The 27,036-nt window shown below is 42.7% G+C and overlaps 1 protein-coding gene across 3 annotated transcripts in view; it reads left to right on the plus strand.

Moving 5' to 3' along the window:
- Positions 1-7,852: 7,852 nt before the first annotated feature.
- LOC113957782 (kinesin-like protein KIF2A) overlaps positions 7,853-27,036 on the plus strand; it is a 79,083-nt gene continuing 59,899 nt past the window's right edge. For all 3 annotated transcript variants that reach the window (XM_027665554.1, XM_027665555.1, XM_027665556.1), the window contains exon 1: positions 7,853-7,916. In XM_027665554.1, the coding sequence (XP_027521355.1) occupies positions 7,853-7,916 (64 nt within the window). The remainder of the gene's footprint in view (positions 7,917-27,036) is intronic.

Genomic DNA, 27,036 nt, shown 5'->3' on the forward strand with positions numbered 1-27,036 from the left:
CATCTATATTATCTATCATAGGGATAACCCCTGGGGGGAAAATGCATAAGGGAGAGAAAGGATAGACATGATAAGGGTAAGGGAGAGTAAGGGAAAGAAAAGATGAGAGTGGAAAGATGTATATAGTCACCGCCCACGGGGTCCAACGATGAAACTTGGTAGTTGTAGCTTCCATGTCTGTCAATTGAAGTGGTGGCCTTGATCCATTGGTGGTGAAGGAGGGAAGCCCCCACACTCAAAGAAGTTATGAGTTATTATACCCATGGTTAGTGTCACAGGTCATGCCACGAGCCTCCAACATCTCCTGGGTCTGTGCTGAGTTTCTGTGAGGGGTCTGGCAAAAGGGTTTTTCCCACCTTTCAAGATAGGCAGAGGGGGGGTGATAGGCTTTGATGGGCCATCAGAGGTATAATGCAAAAGTCCTGCAGAAGCCTGCAAAAGTCCCTTGTCAATCCTAGAATTCATAAATCATTAACCGTTTCAGTCTCTGACACCATCGTGCAGCAGGAAAGCTATGATGTAGTCACCATCACGAAAACGTGGTGGGATGAATCACATGACTGGAGTGCTGCAATGAGTGGCTACAAGCTCTTCAGAAGGGACAGGCAAGGTAGGAGAGGTGGAGGGATGGCTCTATATGTTAGAGAGTCTCTTGACTCTGTAGAACTTGAGGTCAGTAACGACAAGGTTGAGTGCCTGTGGACCAAAATCAGGGGGAAGGCCAGCAAGGCCGACATCCTGGTGGGAGTCTGTTATAGACCACCCAACCAGGATGATGAGGATGATGAATTATTCTACAAGCAGATGGCAGATGTCTCAAAATTTCCATCCCTTGTTCTCGTGGGTAACTTTAACCTGCTGGATGTCTGCTGGGAACTCCACACAGTAGAGAAGAGACAGTCCAGGAGATTCCTAGAGCATATAGAGGATAATTTCCTACTTGAGCTGGTAAATGAGCCTACCAGGGGTGGGGCCCCACTAGACCTTCTGTTCACAAACAGAGAGGGACTGGTGGGAGATGTGGTGGTTGGAGGCCGTCTGGGGCACAGTGACCATGAAATAACAGAGTTTTCAATACTCAGGGATGCAAGGAGGGTCATCAATAAAACCTCTACACTGAACTTCCAGAGGGCAGATTTCGGCCTATTCAGAAGACTGGTTCAGAGGGTACCTTGGGAAACAACCCTTGAAAACAAAGGGGTCCAGGAGGGATGGACATGCTTCAAGAAGCAAGTCTTGAACGCACAGGTGCAGGCTGTCCCAGTCTGCTGAAAGGGAAGCTGGTAGAGAAGATGATCGGCCTGGCTGAACAGGGAGATTTTGAAGGAAATAAGGGTAAAAAAGAGAGCCTACCGATTATGGAAAAAAGGGCTGGCTACTCAGGAAGAATTTAGGAATATAATTAGGTCATGTAGAAAGAAAATGAGAGAGACAAAGGCACGCTTTGAACTCAATCTTGCCACTTCTGTGAAGGATAACAAAAAGTCTTTCTACAGATACATCAATAGCAAAAGGAGGGGCAAGGAAAACCTCCATTCTTTATTGGACATGGGGGAGAACATAGTTATCAAAGATGAGGAAAAGGCTGAGGTATTTAACACCTTCTTTATCTCAGTTTTCAACAGTAAGACAGGTTGTCCTGAGGACAGCTGGCTTCTGCAGTTTGTAGACAGAGATAAGAAGGTGAATAGCCCCCCTGTAATTCAGGAGGAAACAGTGACCTGCTGAGCCACTTGGATCCTCACAAGTCTATGGGACCAGATGGGATCCACCCAAGGGTGATGAGGGAGCTGGCGGAAGAGCTCGCCAAGCCACTCTCCATCATTTACAAACAGTCCTGACTCACTGGGGGGTCCCAGATGATTGGAAGTTGTCAAATGTCATGCCAATCCACAAAAAGGGCCAGAAGGAGGACTCAGAAAACTACAGGCCTGTCAGCCTGACCTCAGTGCCTGGCAAGGTTATGGAGCAGATCATCCTGGGTGCAATCACACAGCACCTACAGGATGGACAAGGGATCAGACCCAGCTAGCATGGGTTTAGGAAGGGCAGGTCCTGTCTGACCAATCTGATCTCCTTTTATGATCAGGTGACCCGCCTGGTGGATGAGGGGAAGGTTGTGGATGTGGTCTATCTGGACTTCAGCAAAGCCTTTGACACCGTCTCCCATAGCATTCTCCTGAAAAAGCTGGCAGCCCACAGCTTGGACAGGTGCACTCTCTGCTGGGTTAAGAACTGGCTGGATGGTCGGGCCCAGAGAGTAGTGGTGAATGGTGCTGCATCGAGTTGGCGGCCGGTCACTAGTAGTGTCCCCCAGGGGTCAGTGTTGGGCCCAGTTCTATTTAATATCTTTACTGATGACTTAGATGAGGGCATTGAGTCCACCATTAGCAAATTTGCAGATGACACTAAGTTGGGGGGGGGGGTTGACCACATGGAAGGCAGGAGGGGTCTGCAGAGGGACCTGGACAGACTGAAGAGTTGGGCTGGTTCCAACGGGATGAGGTTCAACAAGGCCAAGTGCCAGGTCCTGCACTTTGGTCACAACAACCCCATGCAGTGCTACAGGCTGGGGACAGAGTGGTTGGAGAGCAGCCAGGCAGAAAGGGACCTGGGAGTGCTGATTGACAGGAAGCTGAACATGAGCCAGCAGTGTGCCCAGGGGGCCAAGAAGGCCAATGGCATCCTGGTCTGTATCAGGAACAGTGCGGCAAACAGGTCCAGGGAAGTGATTCTGCCCCTGTACTCAGCACTGGTGAGGCCACACCTCGAGTACTGTGTCCATTTCTGGGCCCCTCAATTCAGGAAGGATGTCGAGGTGATGGAGCAGGTCCAGAGAAGAGCAACAAGGCTGGTGAAGGGACTTGAACACAAGTCCTATGAGGAGGGGCTGAGGGAGTTGGGGTTGTAAACAGCCTGGAAAAGTGAAAGCTCAGAGGAGACCTCATCACTCTCTACAGCTATCTGAAAGGAGATTGTAGGCAGGTGGGCGTTGGTCTCTTCTCCCAGGCAACTATCAGTAGGACAAGAGGCCATGGTCTTAAGCTCTGCCAGGGGAGGTTTAGGTTAGATATTAGGAAGAAATTCTTTACAGAGAGGGTAATCAGGCATTGGAATGGGCTGCCCAGGGAAGTGGCGGATTCTCGATTCCTGGAGGTTTTTAAGATGAGACTGGATGTGGCACTTAGTGCCATGGTCTAGTAACCACGGTGGTAGTGGATCAAGGGTTGGACTTGATGATCCCAGAGGTCTTTTCCAATCTGGCTGATTCTATGATTCTATAATTTATATGTAAGTCTAAAACATTTGTTGCGTTTTGGTTTTATATCAAAAACAGCTATAGGTTAAAAAGAGCATATGTTTAGCTCTGTTATAATTAGAAGAGGCCTTCTTAAAGGGACTTGACTGTGGTATTACTTGCATCGGATCTTTTGCAAAGAATAGATATTTCTTCTCAGTCTAAATAGTCTAAATTCCCAAATCTTCGTTCGCGAAGCCTAGCCATGAAATAGTGTAAATTAAATGAACAGTGACTAAACTAGAAAGCCAATCTGATTTTGCTGGGCATATCTTGCTACCTTTAATATCGTAATTCCACCACAACCATAGTAAGGAATGCCTTAATGAATAATGTGATTCAGACCTAAATTTCTCATGTGAAAAATGAAGTTGGGCAAGGACAAGAAAGTAAGAATCAGTTTTTAAAAATAAAAAAGTGTTACCCTTTTATTCTTCTTTTAATTTTTCCTTAGCAGTTCATTAAAAGGGTGATTTACACCAGTTAGAGCCAATATAAGTAGCAACCAAGTTGTGCAAGATAGCTGTTACTGGTTATTTTAACTTTTTGTCAGTTCCTCTTCTGGCTCTCTTCTCTTGTGTGTGTGTATAGAATCGTAGAATAGTTTGGGTTGGAAGGGACCTTGTGACAATGACAAAAGATAGTTGGGTCTTTGCATGCACCCCCCCGCACACAACCCCCCTACCCCCTTGCTGTCTCTGATGGCCAATGTGGTTTGTCCTAAGATAAGTACACCAGGCAGGTATGGCAGAAGGAAGTCTCTGGATGCTCGCATAGTTAATGCATTCCAGACATGGGAGAGCTGCGATGTTGGCGATTGACTTTGGTGCACATCAGCCTGCAAAAGGGTACAAGGACCAATTGGTCAAACTAATCTTTCAAGCTTGCAGGTAGCTTCCTGGTGGATCATCCCCTCCCAGCAGGCTGGGTGTGATTATTAATGAATTCCCAGAGGTAGCACCCAAGGCCAGGGCAGGAGAGCAGCACTGAATACACATCCCAAATGACCCTCACTGCCCTTGATGCTATCATGTCTTAAACTGATATCTCACAGTACATCAACAAAGCAATCCTGATCCCTCTCCCTGCTCTGAAAAAGATCCCTGCAAGGAGCGCATGTGGGAACATATACAGGTTTAGGTAACACACCCACATGAACAGACCAAGCAACATTGTGACCAGTGGCTCCCTATCTAATACTGCAAATGCTTAGATTAAATTTGTTTCCAACCTGCTCTGGTCAGATCTGTTGTTATCTCAACCCTTTGTGCCTTACATTGGGAGCCAATTAAGGCTGTAGTGGTTTAGGAATGGTATTCTCCAATTTAGTGCTCCCACCAAAGCACTCTCTTGTCCTCCCCCGTCCAGTTGGAAACACAAAAGGCAAAGATCACAGGTTGAGATAAGACCAATTTACTGGAAACAGAAATGAGATAAGGAAAGGAACAGTAACAGCAACAATACTAATAACAAAAGTGTACAAAAAGAAAGTGATTTCCATGCAACATTCTCGCCAAGCTCGGGACAATGAAAAACAATGGTGGACAGACCCTCTGCCTGCCAAGCTTTCCCACAACTGAAAAGGAATGCCCTTTCATCTTGGAAGCAAGAGAGAGCCCCTTTTCCCCACCCCTGGCAATGATGTAAAAGTGTATTGAATAACACAATGTCTTGGCGGTGCCCCCTCCTGCTGATCTGGGCTGGAACCAGGACATCAACTGTAAGATAATATTAAAGTGCAACAACATGTTTTCCTATTCTCAAATTTATAAGGTGGTCACCATCAATTACAATACTTATTTATTTTATATTTAGTCATTGGATCTTCTCCAAACTTATTCCAGATTTTCAAAATACATCCCAGAGGGCTACAGAGTGGAATTGTGGACTGGTTTGCCAATACCCAATTACTCATTTCCTTTATCCTTAGGTCCAGACCTTCAATACGAATTGTTTATTACACACTGCTCCAACCCCATGTCGGTAAAGATAGGAGGGCCCTTCCCCCCTTTCATGTAGTTTTTGTATATATTAACAGTCACTGTTACAAATTCTGATTGGATTTACACAGGGCTTGCAACTCTTCCACATACCAATTCCACAACACCACACACTCCAGTTGTCACTGTTGATGCCTTAAGACCCTTTTAGTTTCTTATTTTTCTAATTTTGTAAGCTTTATAAGTTTTATAAGAAGTAGAAGTAGATTTTAGAAGCAGTAGCCCTTATTCCTTTACCCTTTAGCACCCTTTAGTTTACACATTCCTCAACCCTCTTACCCCATTCCATGCTCCCCATATCAATTCTACCCCTGAATTCCAGTAGAAAATGTTTAGTCTTTTGTCAAGGCAAGGCCTATGCTGTTTAGAGAACACTCATATCTTGGCCTGAACAACAGAACACAGTCAAGAACTGGGTGACCGTGTACCCTTTGTGCTCTGAAGATGATGAAAATGATGAAGAGGTGGTCCTGAAATACACCCCAGACCCAATTCCCAGGGGGTGGACCAGGGCAAAAGCAACGGGATGGACAAAACTTGGATTGGTCGTGCAGTATTATAAAATGTAACATCTCAGGCATGGCCTGCGTGTGCGTCTTGTAACATCTATACCTAGGCACAAATTAAACCCTTTCCTTATCTCACCCTCAATTAACTGCTCCAGAGTTTTTTCCTTAGCACCATTTTAGGCATCACTGTCAAGTGTGTATGAACCCTCCAAAATCCTCCTCATCATGTCTTCCCCAACTTCTTGCACCTCTTCCCCATAGCTGCATGCCGAACAATACACTTTATTACACTTTCCCTTTCTAATGCCAACAGGTTAGCATTCGCTGCCACCAATCCACATTCTTTATGAGCCTTGTAATTATTCCGCAATGCAAAGAACACATCACCATGTGGTACTTCATCCCATTTTCCTTCCTGGCAACAAAATAACATTAACTGTAGGATAATATTATAGTTCAGTGTTCCATTCTGAGGCCATTTTTCCCAATCCTCTTATACATACAAAGGCCACCACTGGTTACAATACATAATCAACTTTTTCTTAGTAAGGGGATCCCCTCCAAACTTTCTCCAATGCCCTAGAATACATCTTAAGGGTGAAGTTTTTACAATCTCCTTCTTGCAAGGCAGAGATTCTTGCACCCATTATAGTTATACTTTATCTAAATAATTGTAACAACAAGCAATTACTACAGACAATTAAACAATCAAACAGTAGTCACAAATATTGTGATGCTGATCAAGACAACTAGGAAACTGTACGGGAAGGACAATTTTAAACCTCTTGTGGCTTCATCATGTTAGGAACTGCCCTCAGAAGAGAAACCCAAGGGACAATGTTTAACAAAATGGCTTGCTGGGGTACAGGAATCATTATAGGGAAACGAGGAAGATGAAATAAGCTTTGGTTTTTATTTAAGTTGTATAAAGGCAATCATGAGGTGAAGATGGATGGATGGATGCTGTTGACAGCATAGACTTACTTGGACTTGTTCCAAATAATAATTCTGGTATTAAGAGCCTAAAAAATAGCCAAGCGACAGAGGAGCTAACTAAAACTTTTATTCTAATAAAAGGGAGAGTTCACTGGCCAATCCCCAATGAGGTCTCTCCACTTGATAGAGGTCGCAGCCTCTTTTATCCCCTTTGCCTGAAACGCAGGTCCCTCCCCTTTCCCCATTGGCTGAGGTACTCCGGGGTTTCAGACTTTCCAACACACCTACAGTGTGTCCCTCATTACATGGTCATTAGGGGAAGGGTCTCCAACATTTTCAAAATGGAGGTTACTGATCCTTTGCTGCTGATAGATTCTCTTGTCTCTGGGCAAACTGCACCTTTCTGTAACTGACAACTGAACAACCAGTAACTTGTCACTTTTTACTACTAAATGTAACTACACTACAAACTGCAAGAACACCTATTTATACCTAATAGACTGAAGAGATGCTGGCAGGTTGGGGAGCAAGTACAAAGCATGCTTCTAAGGTGCTCTACTTGACACACAGGAGCCTTACGAGTAGATATTAGGTAGATAAAGCTATTACATTAAAACTTCGAGGCAGCTTGGTCACCATCTGGTGCCAAATAGGTGCACGTGTGTGTTTTTAAGTCAGGGACAGGGCCAAGAGGAGAGGCTCGCACAGGCGGCCCGCAGGGGAGACGAGCATCTCCCAGCGCAGGCCAAAGCGAGTGGGGAGGCAGCCCCAGGGGAATGGGGGGTGTCCATCTTGTGCCAGCCCCGCTCAGGTGCTGCGAAGGGCGGAGGATGAACCGCGGCAGCGCTTCTGCCCCCGCCTCCTCTGTGAGCCAGGCCTGTCGTGATGCCGCGGCGAGCTGCACAGGCGCTGCAGCTACCAATGCTTATTGTACCCGGCCGGCGGCTTTTTTCTCTCTCCGCCCTTCCCCCCCCCTTTCCGCCTACCCGCCCTCTGGAAGCTGCCGCGGTCGGTGCCGCCATCGCCACCGTTGCTGCTGTGCGCATCCTCACTGCCCCCTGTGCGCCGGCCGGCAGTGCCTCCGATATCCCCGGCTGCCCCATGAAGCGATGGCAACGGCCAACTTCAGCAAGGTTCAGATAGGGATCTACGTGGAGATCAAGCGCAGCGATGGTCAGTGAGGCAGGGGCGACGGGAGGGGCTGTTTCGGCGAAGTGGCTGAGTGCCGCCGCCCCGGTGCGTGGTGCAGGGGGGCGGGGAGGAGGCTGCTCGGGGCTCATTGTGTGCGCGGGGCTGGGGAGTGACCGGGCCTGGCGCGCGCTGCGGTTGTCGGGGAGCGCTCGCGCTTGGCAGTGGCGGCGGCGGCGGCTACCGCTTCCACTGGGGGCAGGGAGGCTGCAGCGGGGCGAGGAGGCGACGAGGAGGTGCGGCGGCGGGGTAGGGGGGCTGAACTGGGGGGGAGAAGGGCGACGTGGGTGCGAGAGGGATGAAGCAGGGATGTAATGGGCTCATGGGGGAGGGAAAACGGGACAACCGTGGAGTGAGCAATGAGACGTGTGGGGTGGCTGTGGATGGGGTTGAGATGATTTGTGGGAAAGAGGGGTGTGGGTGGGGAGGAAAGCCTGGGAAGGTGGGAGGGGATGAGGTGATGGAAGGAGGAAAGACCTTTAATGCAAAGTAATAACTTTTTGTTTACTCTGGCATATGAACTGTGTTCTGAAAAAATGACACAACAGTATACTCTGACAGAAATGCCTTTAGACACTTTCATCGTTTGACAAAAAAGCTTGATATTATTATTCCAGTTGTTCCTTATGATTAAAATATACGAAGAGTATTTGCTATTTATGCCCATGAGTTGTTATTTCTCTGTTGGGGATCCACTGTTTCTCATCTTGCTCAGTATCTCTTTATGAGGGGATGTATGGTGCTGACTAGGAATACACGTGAATAAAGGAAGTGTGTGTGTTAGGTGTAGGGTACTAATTTGTCATATTTGTCTGTGTGATAAACAAAGTCTTGAGTTTCTATAAGTTTTGAATAATAGTTTATTATATGGTAAAAGCAAGCAGCCGGCTGGGTGACAGAAATGGGACCAGTTTCCCAAATCTGCACACACCTACTACAGGGTACATTTAGTATTTATCTTAGCTACTTCATGCATATTAATTATATCATATACATATACATTCTACAGGTTTTTGCTAAGTATTTAATATATGGGTTTTCGTACAGCTAAAGCTAAAGGGTTATCTCTACAACCAGTCATAATTCGTGCATCCTTGGATGAACAGGTGCCTAAAGATTTTCTACTATATTTTATTCTTAGGATAGTAAGGAGGGTTTAGGCCTCTTGACCTTGTGAGGGTCTGTTTTATTTCTTTATAGGGGTGTAATTAAGTTTTACAATCCGTTTGTTTTATTTTGATATAATCACCCATTTGTTTCACGAAGCACAATTATTTATTTATCACAATTCCTTCCCCTTTTTTATTATTACCTTATTGATTCGTGACTTTTTGATTTTTATAATATTAACTTTGTATATTTTGTCTTAGTTATTGTATACAGTAATAGAGTCAAAAGTTTCAAAAATGTCTTTAAGTTTTTCTTCATCGGTTTATGTCTTAATTTTATTTTAAGTTTTCTGTTGGTGATATTGTCTGCGCAGATCTTGGCATTTTCTTGACTTTGGTGTAATGTATTTAAGGAAGTTGCTTTTTTTTTAATTTTGATTGCAGTTCGTGTAATTAGCATCACTTGATATAGATTTTTCACTGTGGCTCCAGGGGTTCACCTGTAAAAGATCTTACATATATAATCTCTAGGTACAACATTATGAGGATAAATACCATGTCTGTGGTGACCACCACCTCCCTAAGATCCTGCTCTATGGTGAACTTGCCACTGGCTGCCGCATGAGAGGAGCCCCGAAGAAAAGATACAAGGACTCCCTGAAACAACATCTCAGCCTTGGCCATATTGATCACCATAACTGGTCTACTCTGGCCTCAAATCGGGAGACCTGGAGACACGCCATCTATAACGCAGCTGTCTCCTTTGAGAACACACGCAGGATCACTCTCGAGGAAAAAAGGCAACGCAGAAAGAACCGTACCTTGCAGAATACACCATCTAAGGAGTCTTTCTGCTGTGCCTTTTGCAATCGGATATGTCTGTCACGTATTGGCCTCATAAGCCACCAGCGTGCCTGTAGCAAATGTGGATAGTGCCTTCCCAAATCTTCGTTCGCGAAGCCTAACCATGAAATGAACAACATTATGAATTGACCTCTCGAGGTTACAAGCTTGTTTCAAGGATTAACTCTTTAACATTTTTAAGTTGTTTTTATAAATGTACAATATAATTTTTAATAGTACTTTTATCATGTTTCTGACTACATTAGTTTGACAAGGATACGCCTCAGGTCAACCTGAAAAAGTGTCAGTGAGAACAAGCAAATATCTATACCCCCCTTTTTCTGGGTAGTTCTAAAAATCGATTTGCTATTTCTGTCTTGGATAATTATTTTTCTATTTGTCTTAGTTGAATTTTGCTATGCGTCTCCTGTCTCACAGTGGTATAGAGATTTTGTGTTACTATATTTTGGCTTAGATATTTGTACAGAGCTTCTACTCCTAATGTGTTTTCTTGTGTTCTGTTATGATAAGTGTTCATAAAATAGAAGAGGATATTACTAACTTACCCTGTGGTGTCTTGACTCATTTGTTTTTCTTCTATTTTTCCTCTTAAATTCTGGATTAACTTTCAGTCTTCTTTAGAGTATCTAGACTCTGTCTTTACTGAATTTGAATTTTACCGTCAGGGATCAAATACTGGATTTTGCTTTCTTCTGCTTTTACTGCCCTTTTTGCCTCCGATCATTCATGGCATTTCTTCTTTCAAGGCCAGTAACACTCTTTTTGGTGAACCTTTCAATGCATAATAGGAACTTTTCTGGCAACTGAAGTGTTATAATCTGTTTTTTTTGAGTTAAGGTATTGACAAGGAGGGCTCTTGCCTTTATTACTTCATTTATCGTGGTTACTGCATATCTAGCTTTACGTCCTCTTTTCTAGATGAAATTTTTTCTGTGAACCAGAAGTCTTTAGCATCTTTCAGGAGTTCTTCTTTCAAGTCTGGTCGGCTTGAGTACGTTGCTCTTATTGTCTCTAAGCAGTTGTGTGCAACTGTATTTTTGGTGGCTTCTTGAAGAAAAAACTGGATTGATTATTTTGGTCAATCAGTGTGGCTTGGTATTTCAGAAAGCACTGAGGTGAAAACCAATGATTTAAATCAAGGGCTGGAGCCCTCATCAGTTTTGTTTTAGCTTATGAAAAGCTTTATCAGTTTCTTTACTCCAAGTGAGTATGTTGGACTCACTCTTATGAGTTCACACAGGGACTCCACCAGAAGTCCATAGCTGTAGATCTACAAGCGACATTATTCGGTCCCTCTGAGCAATGTTTGGAACTCTACCTTCTCTTGTGGCCGAGGAGTCCGGCAGACAGCTTCTTTCTTTGCTGTTTTTGGGGTTCGTTGTCCTGCAGCGACCTTGCAATCGAGGTAGGAGACCTGCTGCACAGCTCTTAGTACTCAACCAATCTGAGACAGTTTAGCATGTTAACAGTTCACCCAATAGGTATTATTTTGGATTTTCTTTCTCGTGCGAGGATTTTCTCATTCAAAAGCGAATAGTGATTAACTTTCAGGGCTCCAGGGCAGGAAGAAGAAAGCATCCTTTAGATCCAGGACCATAAACTATTTTAGCTCTGGTGTCAATTTAGTCAACAGTGTACACGGATCTGTCACTATGGGGTACAAGCCCCCAGCCATCTCATTTATTGCTCTAAGACCTTGCACTATTTTATACTTCCCATCAGGTTCCTTTACTGGTAAGATGGGAGTATTATATTTTTATTTATACTTTTTTAATAACTCATGTTTAATAAACTTTTCTATATTGTGTTGAATCCTTTCCTGATTCTCTATTTTAGGGGATATTGTTTAATCTTTATTGGCTGTGCCCCTAATTTAACTTTTACTTCAATTGACGTTATTTTGCTCTTCTTGGAGTTTTCGAAGCTCATACTTTGATCTGTTACTTCTTCATGTATGCCGCTTGAACTTTGAGTCTCTATTAGGGCAAGATTTAAAATCTCAATCAATTGCTCCTTTTTACTTTGAATTTTATTTTTTTCTGTTCAAATTTAATTTCAGCTCTCAATGGCTCTAGTAAGTCTCTTCCCAGCAAACAAACTGGTGAGTTTGGCATGTATAACAATGTGGATCTCAAATTGCTTTCCTGATTTGTATTTTAAAGGTTTCAAGAAATGAACTTTTTCTGTTTGACCCATGGCTCCCCTTATCGATACAAAACTTACAGCAGTGGGTACTAAAGTTTGATTAATACTTAAAATACAGTTCTTGTATTGATTAAAATTATGCTTCCTATTTTTGTTCTTTTAGCTTTTTTGTATTTGGGATCTTGGGGCTATTTATAACCTTTTAGGACTCAGCACAACCCCTTAGGATTCGGTCTAACCCCCCTTTCCCCCATCCCTCTAATTTCTTTAGTTCTCTTTTAATATCACTACAGGCATAATTTATAAAGTGGACTTTCAATGATATTAGGCCAGCTGGTGTATCAGGACTAATGCCTAAATATTGCTGTAAATTTTTCTTTAGTCTTTCTTGGGTTAACTTACTAATATTCTCAATATCTTCCCAATTTGATATCATTACCCCCAAAGGACTGGTAGGGGTAATATCCAGCAATGCCTGCTTGGGCAATGCCTGCTTGCTCCCTTTTCCCTTGAGGCTACCATTCTTACTGAATCCTTGCCCCATAGTTTTCCGAGGTCCCTTCTAGAATCTCTCCACCGACTCTCTGGGATCCCTTCTAAACTCTCCCCACTGACACAAAGGTCTCTCCTTAAGACTTTTCCATCGACCCCAGAGGTCCAATCACCAATTCTCTCGCGTCGCCCGGTCACTGGCTGTTCCGTTCGCACGGAGACAGACACGCAGTTAGAAGGGCTACCGCAATCACTTCGCAGCAAAACTGCGTCTCATCCAGTCATCCACTCCGACCTCTTACCCGCCCAACCAGGGAATACTCACAGTCCGTTGTTCTTCCCTGGGTTTTCGTGCACAAGAATTATGGGCTCTTTTTGCTGCAGCAATCCGGGAGCAATCCTTGCTTTTACCATATAACCATAGAACGTGTTACTCCAGTCCTGTGGAAAATTAGACCCAAAACAGGCCGCTGAATTCAGCGGGGGCCCCCCCGTTTCGAGTACTAATTAACCCAGCAGGACTCGGAGAACATCACGTCGGGGTCACCAATTGTGATAAACAAAGTCTTGAGTTTATATAAGTTTTGAATAATAGTTTATTATATGGTAAAAGCAAGCAACCGGCTGGGTGACAGAAATGGGACCAGTTTCCCAAATCTGCACACACCTACTACAGGGTACATTTAGTATTTATCTTAGCTACTTCATGCATATTAATTATATCATATACATATACATTCTACAGGTTTTTGCTAAGTATTTAATATATGGGTTTTCGTACAGCTAAAGCTAAAGGGTTATCTCTACAACCAGTCATAATTCGTGCATCCTTGGATGAACAGGCGCCTAAAGATTTTCTACTATATTTTATTCTTAGGATAGTAAGGAGGGTTTAGGCCTCTTGACCTTGTGAGGGTCTGTTTTATTTCTTTATAGGGGTGTAATTAAGTTTTACAATCCGTTTGTTTTATTTTGATATAATCACCCATTTGTTTCACGAATCACAATTATTTATTTATCACACTGGAAAGAGAACTGAAATGGGAAGTTCACTGACTGAATCAATGGCAAGTCACTCGTTACTTCAGCTCTTCAATTTGAATGGGAATATGTAATCTGTTCTCAACCTCTGTGAGATCTATGATACCTACTAAACAGGGGTGGGGTTCTGCTGGGATTTTCTGGAAAGTTGGTTGTTTTCCCCCACCAGATTCAGGAGTTTGCAGATATTTTTAAGGGAAGAAAGACCTGGAGATCAAAGGCACTGAAGTTAGCATGATTTTGTCATGAGGCAGGAAACAATAATCCAACAAGCTTGTCTAACCATGTCCCATACCACAGTTCAACCCTACAATAAAATAATGGTCAGTGTTAACTGGACACTATATTAAACCTAAACTCTCAATTTGTGCTTAATGGCTTGTGTGTCATGTGAAGAATCTGATTGATCTGGCATTTATTTACATAACTCTGTTTTAGGTTTCAGAAAACCTCACTGTAGCAACTTGTAAAACTGTTTTTTCTGAGGCTTGTGTGAACTTCTAATAAACGTTGCCGTTTGTTTTGTATGCCTTTGGAAAATAAGGCAGGAGAATGTTTGGCTTCTTCCCCCCCCTTCCCCTGGGTTCTGCTCACTGTAATGTCAGAAGTGAGGACAGTAACTCTTGAACATAATAATCTTTATTTTCATTACTGTTAATGGTTTACATATTTCACAGTATCACATATGTGATGCAGCACATTAAATATATTACACATCAGTAATATAGTAGGGGGATGCCTTCACAGCAGTTGCTCAAACTATAGGATTTGGAGCATTTCCGTTAATTTGGTTCTTGTGAGCAACCAGACTGCAGTGTCATACCAGTTAGTGGGTCCTGGTTATTGTGAGGTTTGCTTGTTTTTCATTGGGACTGGAGGAGGAGGTGCCCCATTATGACTCAGGCTACTGTTCTGTTCTGTCATTCTCTTTCCAGTAAACTGTAGGAGGAACTGTCCTAGGTATGTGGAAGGGAGCATTTTAAGAAAGATATCAAAGGACAGCCAGCACTAGATTGCATTTAGATTGCATTGCCTTTCAGAAGGTAGGTTTCCAATCTGAACTGTGGTTACACAGGCAATCGAGATGAATCTAGCTGCTTCTAACAGAGCGAGGCTCTTGTTGCCTGTCAACTGTGTTGTTCCTATAAACTCTTCCATCCAGTGTGGCCAATTGTCATGGTTTAACCCCAACCAGCAGCCAAGTCCCACACAGTCACTCGCTCACTCCCCCACCAGCGGGATCAGAGAGAGAATCAGAAGGGTGAAAGCTAGAAAAGTCATGGGTTGAGATAAAGACAGTTTAATAGGGAAAGCAAAAGCCATGCACGCAAGCAAAGCAAACCAAGGAATTAATTCACTGCTTCCCATGGACAGGCAGGTGTTCAGCCATCTCCAGGAAAGCAGGAATGCATCCTGTGTAACCTTACTTGGGAAGACAAATGCCATAACTTCAAATGTCCCTCCCTCCTCCTACTTCCCCTCACTTTATATACTGAGCATGATGTCATATAGTCTGGAATATCCCTTTGGTCAGTTGGGGTCAGCTGTCCCAGCTGTGTCTCCTCCCAACTTCTTGTGCACCCCCAGTCTCCTTGCCAGCATGGCAGTACGAAAAGCAGAAGAGGCCTTGGCTCTGTCTAAACCCTGCTCAGCAATAACAAAAACATCTCTATATTATCAGCCCTGTGTTCAGCACAAATCCAAAACACAGCCCCATACCAGCCACTGTGAAGAAAATTAACTCTACCCTAGCCATGATTTTTTTTTCTCAGTTGATTTAATACAGTAATTGATTATTTGATTCACTAAACACAGTAGAAAACTTTTGGATGTGCTAGTTTTCTGCAGGATTAGTGAGTTCAAATGACTCGGAGGGATCTGTGACCTCAACATTATCGGTGTATAGGAAATGCATGGACAGGGTGAAGGCGAGAAGTTTGATCTTCTGGTTCAGTAACAGTGAGCTACCTGAATCTGCTCTACCCAGAACTATATCCTAGGTAGAATCAGGGCTGTGTATCATACCAGCTGCCCTAGGCTGAAAACATGATTAAAACCATTTAAAAAACGTTTGGAGAAAATGGTGTGTTGGTCTGGGCTTTTTTTCACATTGCACTGTCTGTAGTAAGTCCTTTTTTAAAATTAAAATTGTTTTCAAATGTAAGTATAATGATTCTTTTAAATTTTCCTATTTGCCTGTTTATTTGCTGAATCCAGAGAAAAGTTTTAGTTTGTTAATTGGGTCATTTGAAAAAGTATGTATTTTTTCCCATCTCTCCACCAGTTATGCTAAACACTTTTCTGAATACAGAGCTTGAATAATTCTGGATAACTTTATTATTCTTTAAATAAAAAGAAAGACTAACAGAATAGCATTTCTTTTGGTGAAACATCACTGTTAAAAGTCATACTTGTTCATTACAACAAAATTGCAAAGACATGTAGAACATAGTAAATGTGAGAATGCAACCAGAACATTCTGGAAAGAAGTTACGTATTCTTTAATTTTGACAAGTTCTAATTAGGTTTAAGTGTTTCATGAGGGATTTCTTATAGGACTGAATAGAAAATAGATGTTGCATATTATTAGAACTTGTGACCAAAAACATATGAAAATCAGTGTTTGGATAAACCCCAACATTTTCAAGGACTGATGCTGCAGAGCTGTTTGCTGTATGTCTGTTTTTTCTCAGTGGTTAAACATTGGTATAAATGTTGTGTGGAGTTGCAGATAATATTTTCAGTTATAATTGGAATAACTAGTTAGGTTCATGTAGTGTTAGAGCATATTAAGTCAGTGTTATAGGTTAGAAATTCAGGAGAATTTTTCTTCCCCTACTCCATTCTAAGAAAACAGAGTGAGTGGGGGGAAGGGAGCCAATTAACTTTACAAAAGATCTACAAAAGATCTAGCCGAATTCCTGGCTAATGGGCCATCAGAGAGGCTGGGGGGAGCTGGCCGCTGGACTGAGGACAGGGCAGACTGCGGAGAGCAGAGTTGGCTCTCGGAGGGAGTCGGGGGGTCTGCATGCAGGCATTTGGGGAGAGGGACTGGGGGTCTGGTTTTTTGGCTTCTCATCCTGGTCAAATCGGACTGCTGGCTTCGACTTGCCTGGCTGTCCCGCTCTCCGGATCTGCTGTGTTTCATCGGAGAGTTGCATGCCCGCGGGAGAGAAGGGAGGAGTTTAGAGATGCCGTCACCTGGGACCGCGGTGAGTCCCGTGGGACTGGACTACTTCCCTTCCCTTTTTCCTCCCACTGAGGGAAGGGTCCCCCATTTCCTTCTCGGCTTCTCCCGTGGTCTGGGACCGCCCCCCTGGACCCCTCTCCCCGCGTGGTGACTGCTGGAGCCCAACAGCGCCCCCTGCTGACCACGACAGAGAACTGCAGGTCCTACACCTTCAACAATCCAACAGTGCCCCCTGCAGGACACAACAGAGTACTGCAGGTCCCACGCCTACAGCAATCCAACAGCGCCCCCTGCCAACCACAACAGAGAACTGCAGACCTTACACCTTCAGCGATCCAACAACACCCCCTGCAGGCAACGGCAGAGAACTGCAGGCTCTGCACCTTCAGCAATCCAACAGTGCCCCCTGCAGGCCATGATTAGGACTGCGCTAAAGGACAGAGAAGTATTCATCCAGACTTTTTTGTTTGTTTGTTTGTTTTCCTAGGATTACCATCTAGGTTTTTTGTGCTCTGTTACTGTTTTTGCCAACATACATATATCTTTTAATAAAGGGTTGTTATTTCTTCTGTTTTTTCCACACTTCCTCGATTAAAACCCCTTAATTTTGAATTTACAATTGCTGAGAGAGAGGAGTTTGGTCTATCTTATAACTCATCCTCTTTAGCAAACATTCCAATCTCCTCAGACTGAGACAGTCAGCTAGTTTGGCTTTTTATAATGATTCTTGATAATGAAATTTACTACTTATTTCAGTATAATTTATGTATGTTGCTTGAAATATGCCTTCGTAATCTATCTTGGAAATGGAAAAGAACTCATTCATTTTAGGTTGTGAATTGCTAACAATGGGCTGCATTTTCAGTCTTCTTGAAAATTGCACCATATCACATGGAAGCTTAGGGAAGTAGAGGTGTGGCCAGAAGGTACCTGCAAGACCTGCCGTAATGGTGTTTCCTCCTGTCCAGAAGATGATCCTTGTTGAGATCTAAATATGGGCATTTGTCTGTTGATGAATTCCGTTACTCAAATAACAATAGTCCCCTGCTTTATGTGTGATCTTACATCTGTATCTCCACTTCTTGTGTATTATCCAGTTAATGATGACAAAGACCTATATAACTACTTGGAGAAAGAATATCTCACATTTTCCCCCCCATAAATTCAGTCTTTTGCTGAAATAGGATACATCTCTTATGCGCTGCAACCCTTTAGTAGGCTCATTAGTTGATTAGTGTTTTTCCTTTAATTTTTAGTCCAGTTCTGTTCCATCCATTTCCTCCTCAAGCTGTTCCTGTTTTCCCTGTCTTTGAGGATCTGAAATACTACCTAGAAGGACGGAGAAATTAATTATATATTTTCTCATTTTGAAAGCAGGGGGAAAATACAGTTCTGGTCTCACTGTGTCAGAAATAATGTAACAGGCATGAGGAGAAGGGATGTTCTTGTAATTGGAAGAGTGACTGAAGATTTGACAGAACTGCCAGGAAGGGAAGAATGGTGAATTTTTAGGGATTAACCATCAAACAGTGTAAAAAAGAAAGATCATGAACTTGTGCACATTCTTTTCATAATACAAGAATAGGAGAGCCGTCAGCATTTGAAAGAGAAAACTTAAAACTGATAAAGGAAATCAAACTAGGTACAGTTATCACATGGAGCTTGTTACCAGAGGAGATGGAGGCTAGAAGCATAGCAGAATTTTAAGGAGGATGTTGATGTGAATGGTAGGAATATCCAATTTTACACTAAAAATTAAAGAAATACACCAGCAACTGTAAAAGGTAGTTTCTGTTTTACCTGAGTCTGTAGTTTAAATAACCTCTAACTGATGGGAGGTAGAGAGAAATCTTGCCTGTGACTGTATTATTTTGTAATTGTCTACTTAAAAATTTTCTTCACTTGTCTCTGAAGTAGCTGGAACTGGTCACGCTCAAAGATGATCCATCCAGTCTAAAAACCTACTGGCACTTCCTCTCTCCTTAGACTTGCCAAAACATCATTGTAACTGTTTCACCTTCAAACATGAACAAGACTAAATTTTTGTAATGTAAGGTCTGTAATATTTTTCTTTACAGCCCAACCTCCATGAAATTGATGTTTCTCAGATTTGAGAGGTCTGTACCATCCTCTGTCTTCTGGGTAATCCTGTATGATGATCTTTATGTACAATTCCCAATAGCAATAATGATTTTATAGCAAGATAGAAGGTATAATGATGTTATAAAAATTCTGTTCAGGTTTGGGTAGTCACCCTATTTTACAAGCTCTTGAGGGTAGATTTAAATGGTAATGTGCTTTTTCTCTTTCCTTTTGTGACATATATCTATTCCTTCCTTGTTATTATGACTTTTTTTTGTTACTATATTTAAATAATTTGACTCAATTACCTAATCCCTATGTAAACCATATGTACACAATGTATCTTTGTCCTTCCATAGTGGCCAGATCATATTCAGGGTTTGAAATTTGCTATTGCTGGTTGATCTAATGGGTCCAACATTTAGGCTTACTTATCCAGTATAGGTTCTCATATTGTTACATCCAGAGTTTCTGGGGATTGCTGGAGGAGGATGTGTTAAATTTTCTGTGTCCTTTTTCAAGTAACCTTTTAAGTGTTCGACTTTTGTTATGCAGTAAGTGTATTTTCACTGTAACTCCCAGATTCTCAGATATTTATGTAGACCTTCTGTATTTTGTATAAATAGCTTTTGAATGACAAGAGTTGAAGTCCTGATCTTCAGAAAATCTCATATTTGTTCCATAGGTGTGTTTAACACAATCCACACACACAGTCGAGTTATTTGATTTATTTACAGTTCTGTGTAGAAAGGGATGCTGGGTGGCAAATGCACAAAGCCAGCACAACAACTATCAAAACTTTTCACTATTTATACATTTTAGCAAACAAAAGCATTAATGTTCATTGGCTGCAAGTTACATAGTTCTCTTATTAATTAGTATTCTATCTTCTATTGGTTAAATGTTTACCTGGAGCACAAAATCTGTAGCATTTTTGTTGGCTTGACCTGTGGAATCTACCACTGTGATTAATTTTTTTTTGTGCTTGAGAAATAAGTAACAGAATGGAGTAAATTCACTTCATTGTGGTGTTCTTGTTAAGGTTAGTCCTTTGCAAACGTTATAAACTTTGATCTTTCTTTTTTTTTTTAAGCTTTTTTCCCATCTTATTGTTTATTGGGTATCTTGTCTTCCTCACCACACCCTTAACCCTGCACAGGACCATCCTTAAGAGTCACACCATGTGCCTGAGAGTATTGTCCAAATGCTTCTTGAACTCTGGCAGGCTTGGTGCTGTGACCATCTCCCTGGGGAGCTTGTTCCAGTACCCAACCACCCTCTGGGTGAAGAACCTTTTTATAATATCCAACCTAAACCTCCTGTGACATAACTTCAGGTCATTCCCTTGGGTCCTGTCACTGGTCACCACAGAGAAGAGATCAGTCAGTGCCTGCCCTTCCTCTTCCCCTTCATGTTGAAGACTGCAGTGAGGTCTCCCTTCATTCTTCTCTTCTTCAAGCTGAACAGACCAAGTGACCTCAACCGCTCCTTATATGGCTTCCCCTCAAGGCCCTTCACCATCTTTGTTGCCCTCCTTTGGACACTCTCTAAGAGCTTAACATTTCTTATACTGCTGTGACCAAAACTGTTCAACCTGTTCTGAACACTAAAATATGGTGTTCACTATAAATATTCACAGTATGTTTAGTCATAGAGGAAAAGAATTCAATGACTTTTGATAAGTTAAAGGTTTATATTAATTTTTCAGAATTAAGTTAAATTCCTAATGTAATACAAAAAGTAAGATACAGTCTTAACTTTGTCCAGTAGTGCAAATGTGTAGTTGTCCTGGTGTGCAGTCAGGTGGCGCTGGGTTCTGTGGGGTGAGCATTTGCATGTGAATCGTTTGCCTATCTTGTATACTCTGCTATTAATATTGTTGTTACTGGTTTTTTTTTTCTTATTTCATTACTGCTTCTAGTAAATTGTTCTTATCTCAACCCATGATCTTTACCTTTAGTACCTCCGATTCTCCTCTCCAGCCCACTGCAGGGGGAGGGGGGGAGTGAGCAAGCGGCACATGGTCTGGGGTGTTTCAGTGGGAACACTAAATTGGGGAATACCATTCCTAAACCATGACAGTAGTAAACAAAATATATGGTTGAGCATGATGGTGTTTATAATTTAAAGGGTTTTAAAGAAGACATTGCCTGTTAATAATCAATTTCGCATAATGCCTCTGTAGCATAGTTAGAGATATCTGGAAACCTAGATGCTTTCAGTGTGTATTTTCAGATGTAGGGTAGGTTTTTATGGAGCTGGAATACATTTTTTTGTTATTTTTGTTCATCTATTTCAAAAACACGAACAAACTTTCAGGTATATGAGCAATTCTTTTTGTTTGCTTGAAAGCTTATCTATGTTTTCCAGTTTTGCCACTTGTGTCTTTTCAGAAGGGAACATTTTTTGCATTTCTTTTTAGTTTTTTGAGGAGGGAATAGTTACAGTTTCTTCTAATGTAATTTTTTAAACTCGCAGTTGTATATTCCAAACCTCTGGATTTATTGGGACTTGGTATTTCGGGTTTTATTTAAATTGATCTCAGTACTAAACTGAACATAGACACTAAAAAAATGTTCTTGGCTACAGTGTTTGGACCAATATTTACTGCATTTTGGTCGAGATTTCGATACTTACTTAGGACTGTTAGACACTCATCATAATTAAGTTAGCTACAGTTAATTTTGACTATTGGTGTGATTCCACAGCTGTTTAAGATTAACTCTGTGCTGCTTTTGTTTGTCCACTGTGTCAGTGTTAGTTTTTAGTTAAATTTAGGGAACTAAACCTATGGCAATTCAGATGTAGATTACCTTAAACTGATGTTAGTTATAACCATGAACCTGTTTATATTGTATACATACAGGCACATGCACTGTTTCTTCTTTTTTTTTCCTCATTCCTCTCCTTAAAATGTTCAGTTGTTATACTGCTGTTTTAGTAGTTTCTTATTTTCACTTGAAGAATTAAAAAACCTATAGCTTGCTATAGTGTTCCAAATAGAGAGACAGGTGGTTGACCTGATTTTTCTACAACTCTGACCTCTATAAAGGGACACTTTGAATTCTATATTAAGTGTTTAACTATAAGACAGTACTGTCTGATACCCTTGAAATGCATTTTCTGCATATCCCCAGAAAGTATCATGATAAAGAGATAAGTTGTGTCTTAGAACATCCATAAACTGTTGATTTACTGGGAGACAGCAAAGTACACCTGTTATGTTAAATGATTTTCTCAAGTGCAACCACTATTGGAAGCAGAATACAGGGCTAGATATTCTTGTCTTGTGCCACTCTTCTCTGTGCCTTGTAATTGCTCCTGGAAAACAGCAGCCATGGGTAGTTCTCTGGGAGGGTGTTATAGATGGCATTGCCCTTTCTCTGTTGAAGAGTGTTATGTGGAATTAATTTTGCAGTCTTTGAATTTGGTCATTGCTAAGTATGTAAAACTAGATTTTACATCTGTTAGACAAAGGCAATAAAGCTGTGTGAAAAATTACATTAAAATTAACTTTCCTGGAAAAGGGAATGAATTTATCAGACTTATACTTTTTTTTTTTTAAAGACTTTGAGGTGCTGGAGAATGTCCAGAGAAGGGCAACAAAGCTGGTGAAGGGACTAGAGAATGAGTCTTATAAGGAGCATCTGAGGGAACTGGGGTTGTTTAGCGTGGAGAAAAGGAGACTCAGGGGGACCTTATTGCTCTCTACAACTACCTGAAAGGAGGTTGTAGTGAGATGGGGGTTGGTTTCTTCTCCCAGGTAACAAGTGACAGGACCAGAGGAAATGGCCTCAAGTTGCACCAGGGGAGGCTTAGATTGGATATTAGGAAAAACTTCTTCACTGAAAGGCTTGTAAAGCATTGGAAAAGACTGCTCGGGGAAGTGGTTAAGTCACCATCCCTGGAAGTCTTCAAAAAACGTGTGGATATGGCACTCAGGGACATGGTTTAGTGGTAAAGATGGCAGTGTTAGGTTAATGGTTGAACTTGATGATCTTAGAGGTCTTTTTCAACCTTAACGATTCTATGATTCTATTAGTCCTTCTGCAATGCCGACTCTGTAAAACATAATTGTCCAATCCCAAGCAGTAACAAAGTGAGTTCAAGTAACAATAAATCTTTGACTTGGGTTGCATTTTTATCTGTGGGTGGTCATACTTTTCACATAGAGGAACATTAATTGCTTTCAAGTTATCAATAATACCATTGAAGCTTTGTCAAGTTCAAGTCTGGATCCCTTTCCCCACCCACGACGTGGGGCGGCCCAGTTCTAGTTCCATTTCCATCTGAAGAACCATTCCGACGCCTTGAAGGAAGGGGAAAGGGAACTCCAGGGATTTCTTCAGGGGTCTCTTCTGACCCTGAGCCTGGAGGGGAGAGGTGCTCCTCCCTCCCCCCCCGCACGTGACCCCATGGCCGGCAGGGAGACAGGACACTGGGCGTGGAGAGGAGGCAAGAGAGAGTTTTATTGTTGGGGATGCTACATTTATAGGGTTTAGGAGGATTCACAGAGTAACCAATTAGAAGTCTCAAGGGGCTTACAAGAACACCCAATCACAAGAAGAGGTTAACAAAGGCCAATGGGAAACACCTCAGGACACCTTCCCAGGACATTCCTGCATGGATAACACTTGTCGTGGGGGGTGCTGGGAAGAAGGGGCAATGACTCTGCAAAAAGGTAAAAGCCATTTTAAAACCTGTTTAAACCACAGTTTTCCCATATAATGCAGGTTTAGTGCTACATTCAAGTTTGAGTTTCTCATGGCTCCCATCAGACACTGAAAGCTCTGTGTAATCCTAGGTATCAGAAGTGTCAGTATTTTCAGTCTCTTCTGTAAGTTACAGGATATTATGTTAAGAGTTGCCTTCAGTGGATGAACACACTGAATGTGTATGTGAGTGGAGGGAGGTAAAGCACCTGCTTTGTTTAAAGGTTTCTCTTTAGAAGCAAGGTACATAGAATACTTGTTCCCTTGCAGACTTTGGATCTAGAATTTTTGTTGCCCAGTGTTGCACATCTTGCAATCATTAAAATGTGTTACTTTCCCCTTGTGCTTGAACTGCATAAGGAGTTTGAGGTGTATTCACAAGGGCAGTGAAAATTAATTAAGCTTGAAAAGCACATTTACACTTAGATTTTGGAAACTGCATGCACCATTTAAGAAGGATGTGAAGGTCCTCAAATGCATCCAGAGGAGGGCAACAAAGCTGGTGAAAGGGCTGGAAGGCATGTCCTGTGAGGAGCAGCTGAGGACTCTGGGTTTGTCTAGTTTGGAGAAGAGGAGGCTGAGGGGTGACCTCATGGCTCTCCACAGCTTTTGGAGGAGGAGAAGTGGAGAGAGAGGTGCTGAACTCTTCTCCCTGGGATCCAGTGACAGGATGCATGGGAATGGTTCAAAGCTGCATCAGGGGGAGTTCAGACTGAACCTGAGGAAGTATTTATTTACTGAAAGTGTGGTCAAACACTGGAACAGGCTTCCTAGAGAGATGGTCGATGCCCCAAGCCTGTCAGTGTTTAAGAGGCATTTGGACAATGCCCTTAATAACATGCTTTAACTTTTGGTTGGCCCTGAAGTGGTTAGGCAGTTGGACTAGATGTTCGTTGTAGGTCCCTTCCAACTGAAATAGTCTATTTTATTCTAATACTCCAGGTTTCTGATTGAATTTTGGGTTATGTTTGCATGTTCTTCTGTACTACATTTATGAATTGAACTTCCCGGGTCATCTTGACATTTTAATAGGGTAGGAATTCAGGTGGTGATAAATGAGGTAAATAACCATCACAACCTGATGATTTTTAAGTTACAATAAGCTTTCATCAAACTGTAGAGAAGAACTTTGGTGGTAATTGATGGCTCTATTGGTCACAGTGACCAGGAAGTAGTTGAGCTTAAAATCATTGGCCATGGGAGATAAACTGCCAGCGAAACTTTGTCCCTGGATATGGGGAGAACAGACTTCAGGTTGCTGAAGAAGCTAGTTGACTCAGTGAATGAGGGAAAGGCTGGGGATGTTGTCTACCTGGACTTCAGTAAAGGCTTTGACACTGTTTCCCACAGCATTCTCCTAGAGAAACTGGCTGCTCATGGCTTGGACAGGTGTGCTCTTCACTGGGTAAAAAACTGGCTGGATGGCTGGGCCCAGAGAGTGGTGGTGAATGGAGTTAAATCCAGCTGGCAGCTGGTCACTGTGGAGTTCCCCAGAGCTCAGTTTTGGGGCCAGTCCTGTTTATTATTTTTATCAATTACCTGGATGATGGGATCAAGTGCACCCTCAGCAAGTTTGTGAATGACACCAAGTTGGGTGGGAGTGTTATCTGCTAAAGGGTAGAAGGCTCTACAGAGGGAACTGGACAGGCTGGATTTATGGGCCGAGGACAATGTTATGAGGTTCAACAAGGCCAAGTGCTGGGTCCTGCACTTGGGTCACAACAACCCCGTGCAGCGCTACAGGCTGGGGGATGAGTGGCTGGAAAGTGACCTGTCAGAAAAGGACCTGGGGGTGCTGTTTAACAGTGGCTGAACATGAACCAGCAGCATGCCCAGGTGGCCAAGAAGGCCAATGGCATCCTGGCTCATATCAGCAATAGTGTGGCCAGCAGGATGAGGAAAGTGATTGTCCCCCTGTACTCAGCACTGGTGAGGCTGCACCTCAAATCCTATGTGCAGTTTTGGGCCCCTCACTACAAGAAAAGGCATTGAGGTGCTGGAGCGTGTCCAGAGAAGGGCAGTAGAGCTGGGGAAGGGCCTGTAGCACAAATCTCATGAGGAGAGGCTGAGGGAGTTGGGGATGTTCAACCTGGAGAAAAGGAGGCTCGGAGGGACCTTCTCACTCTCTACAACTACCTGAAAGGAGGCTGTGGTGAGGTGGGGGTCCTTTTCTTCTCCAAAACACCAAGCAATAAGAGAAGAGGAAACAACCTTCAGTTGTGCCAGGAGGTCCATGAATGCTAGTCATTTTTTAAGAGCCATTTCTTAAGCATGCAGGAGCAGGCAATTACTAAGTGTCAAAAGTCAGGCAAGCAGGGCAGAGGGCCAGCTTGGCTGAGCAGGGATCTTCTCCTAGAACTTAGGTGGAAAAGGAAAGTGTATGGATGTTGGAAGCAGGGACAGGCAACACATGAGGACTACAGAGATTGCTGTTCACCACTGTGCAGCCAAAACTTGATTAGAGTTCAAACTGGTCAGCACTGTGAAGGATAACAAAAAGGAAAGGAAGATCAGAGGTAGCATTGGCCTGTTACTTGATGAGGTCAGTCACAATAGGGACATAGACAAAGCAGAGAGGTTTAATGCCTTCTTTGCCTCTGTTTTTAAAACTGATCTTGGGCCCTGGGACCACCAGAGCCCTGTGTTGGAAGACTGTGACTGGGGGGATGATAAACTCCCAGCCAACTTGTGCAGGACCTGCTGCTCCATCTGGATCCCTATAAGTCTATGGGGCCTGATGGGATTCATCCTAGGGTACTGAAAGAGCTGGTTGATGTTATCATGGGACCTCCCTATTATTTTTCAACAGTCCTAGGAGTCTGGAGAGGTCCCAGTCAACTGGAAGCTGGCAAATGTTGCCCTAACTTTCAAGAAGGATAAGAAGTATGACCCTGGTAATTACAGACCTGTCAGTCTCACTTCAGTGCCTGGTAAAATTATGGAGAAAGTTATTCTGGGAGTTATTGAAAAACACTTGAGAGACAATGCAGTCATTGGTCACAGCTAGCATGGGTTCACGAGGGGAGAGTCCTGCTTAACCAACTTAATTTCCTTTTATGACAAGGTCACCCACCTAGTTGACCAAGGGAAGCCAGTTGATGAGTTCTGGGTTTTTTTTAATTTTAGCAAAGCTTTTGATTTTGTCTCTCACAATATCCTTCTGCACAAAATATCCAGCATACAACTAGATAAGTCTATAATAGATTGGGTGAACAATTGGCTGATGGATTGAACTCAAAGGGTTATAGTAAATGGAGTTACATCAGGCTGGCAGCTAGTCACCAGTGGGATTCCCCAGGGCTAAATTTTAGGGCCAGTGGTCTTTAATGTTTTTGTAAATGATCTGGATGCAAGAGTCAAATGTACAGTAAGTAAGTTTGCTGATGATACTAAACTAGGAGGTGCTGTGGACTCCCTTGAGGGTAGAGAGGCCTTACAGAGAGATCTGGATACACTAGAGAGATGGACAA

This window comes from Corapipo altera, unplaced genomic scaffold, assembly GCF_003945725.1.
Source record: "Corapipo altera isolate COAL_440 unplaced genomic scaffold, ASM394572v1 61148, whole genome shotgun sequence".
Taxonomy (NCBI): domain Eukaryota; kingdom Metazoa; phylum Chordata; class Aves; order Passeriformes; family Pipridae; genus Corapipo; species Corapipo altera.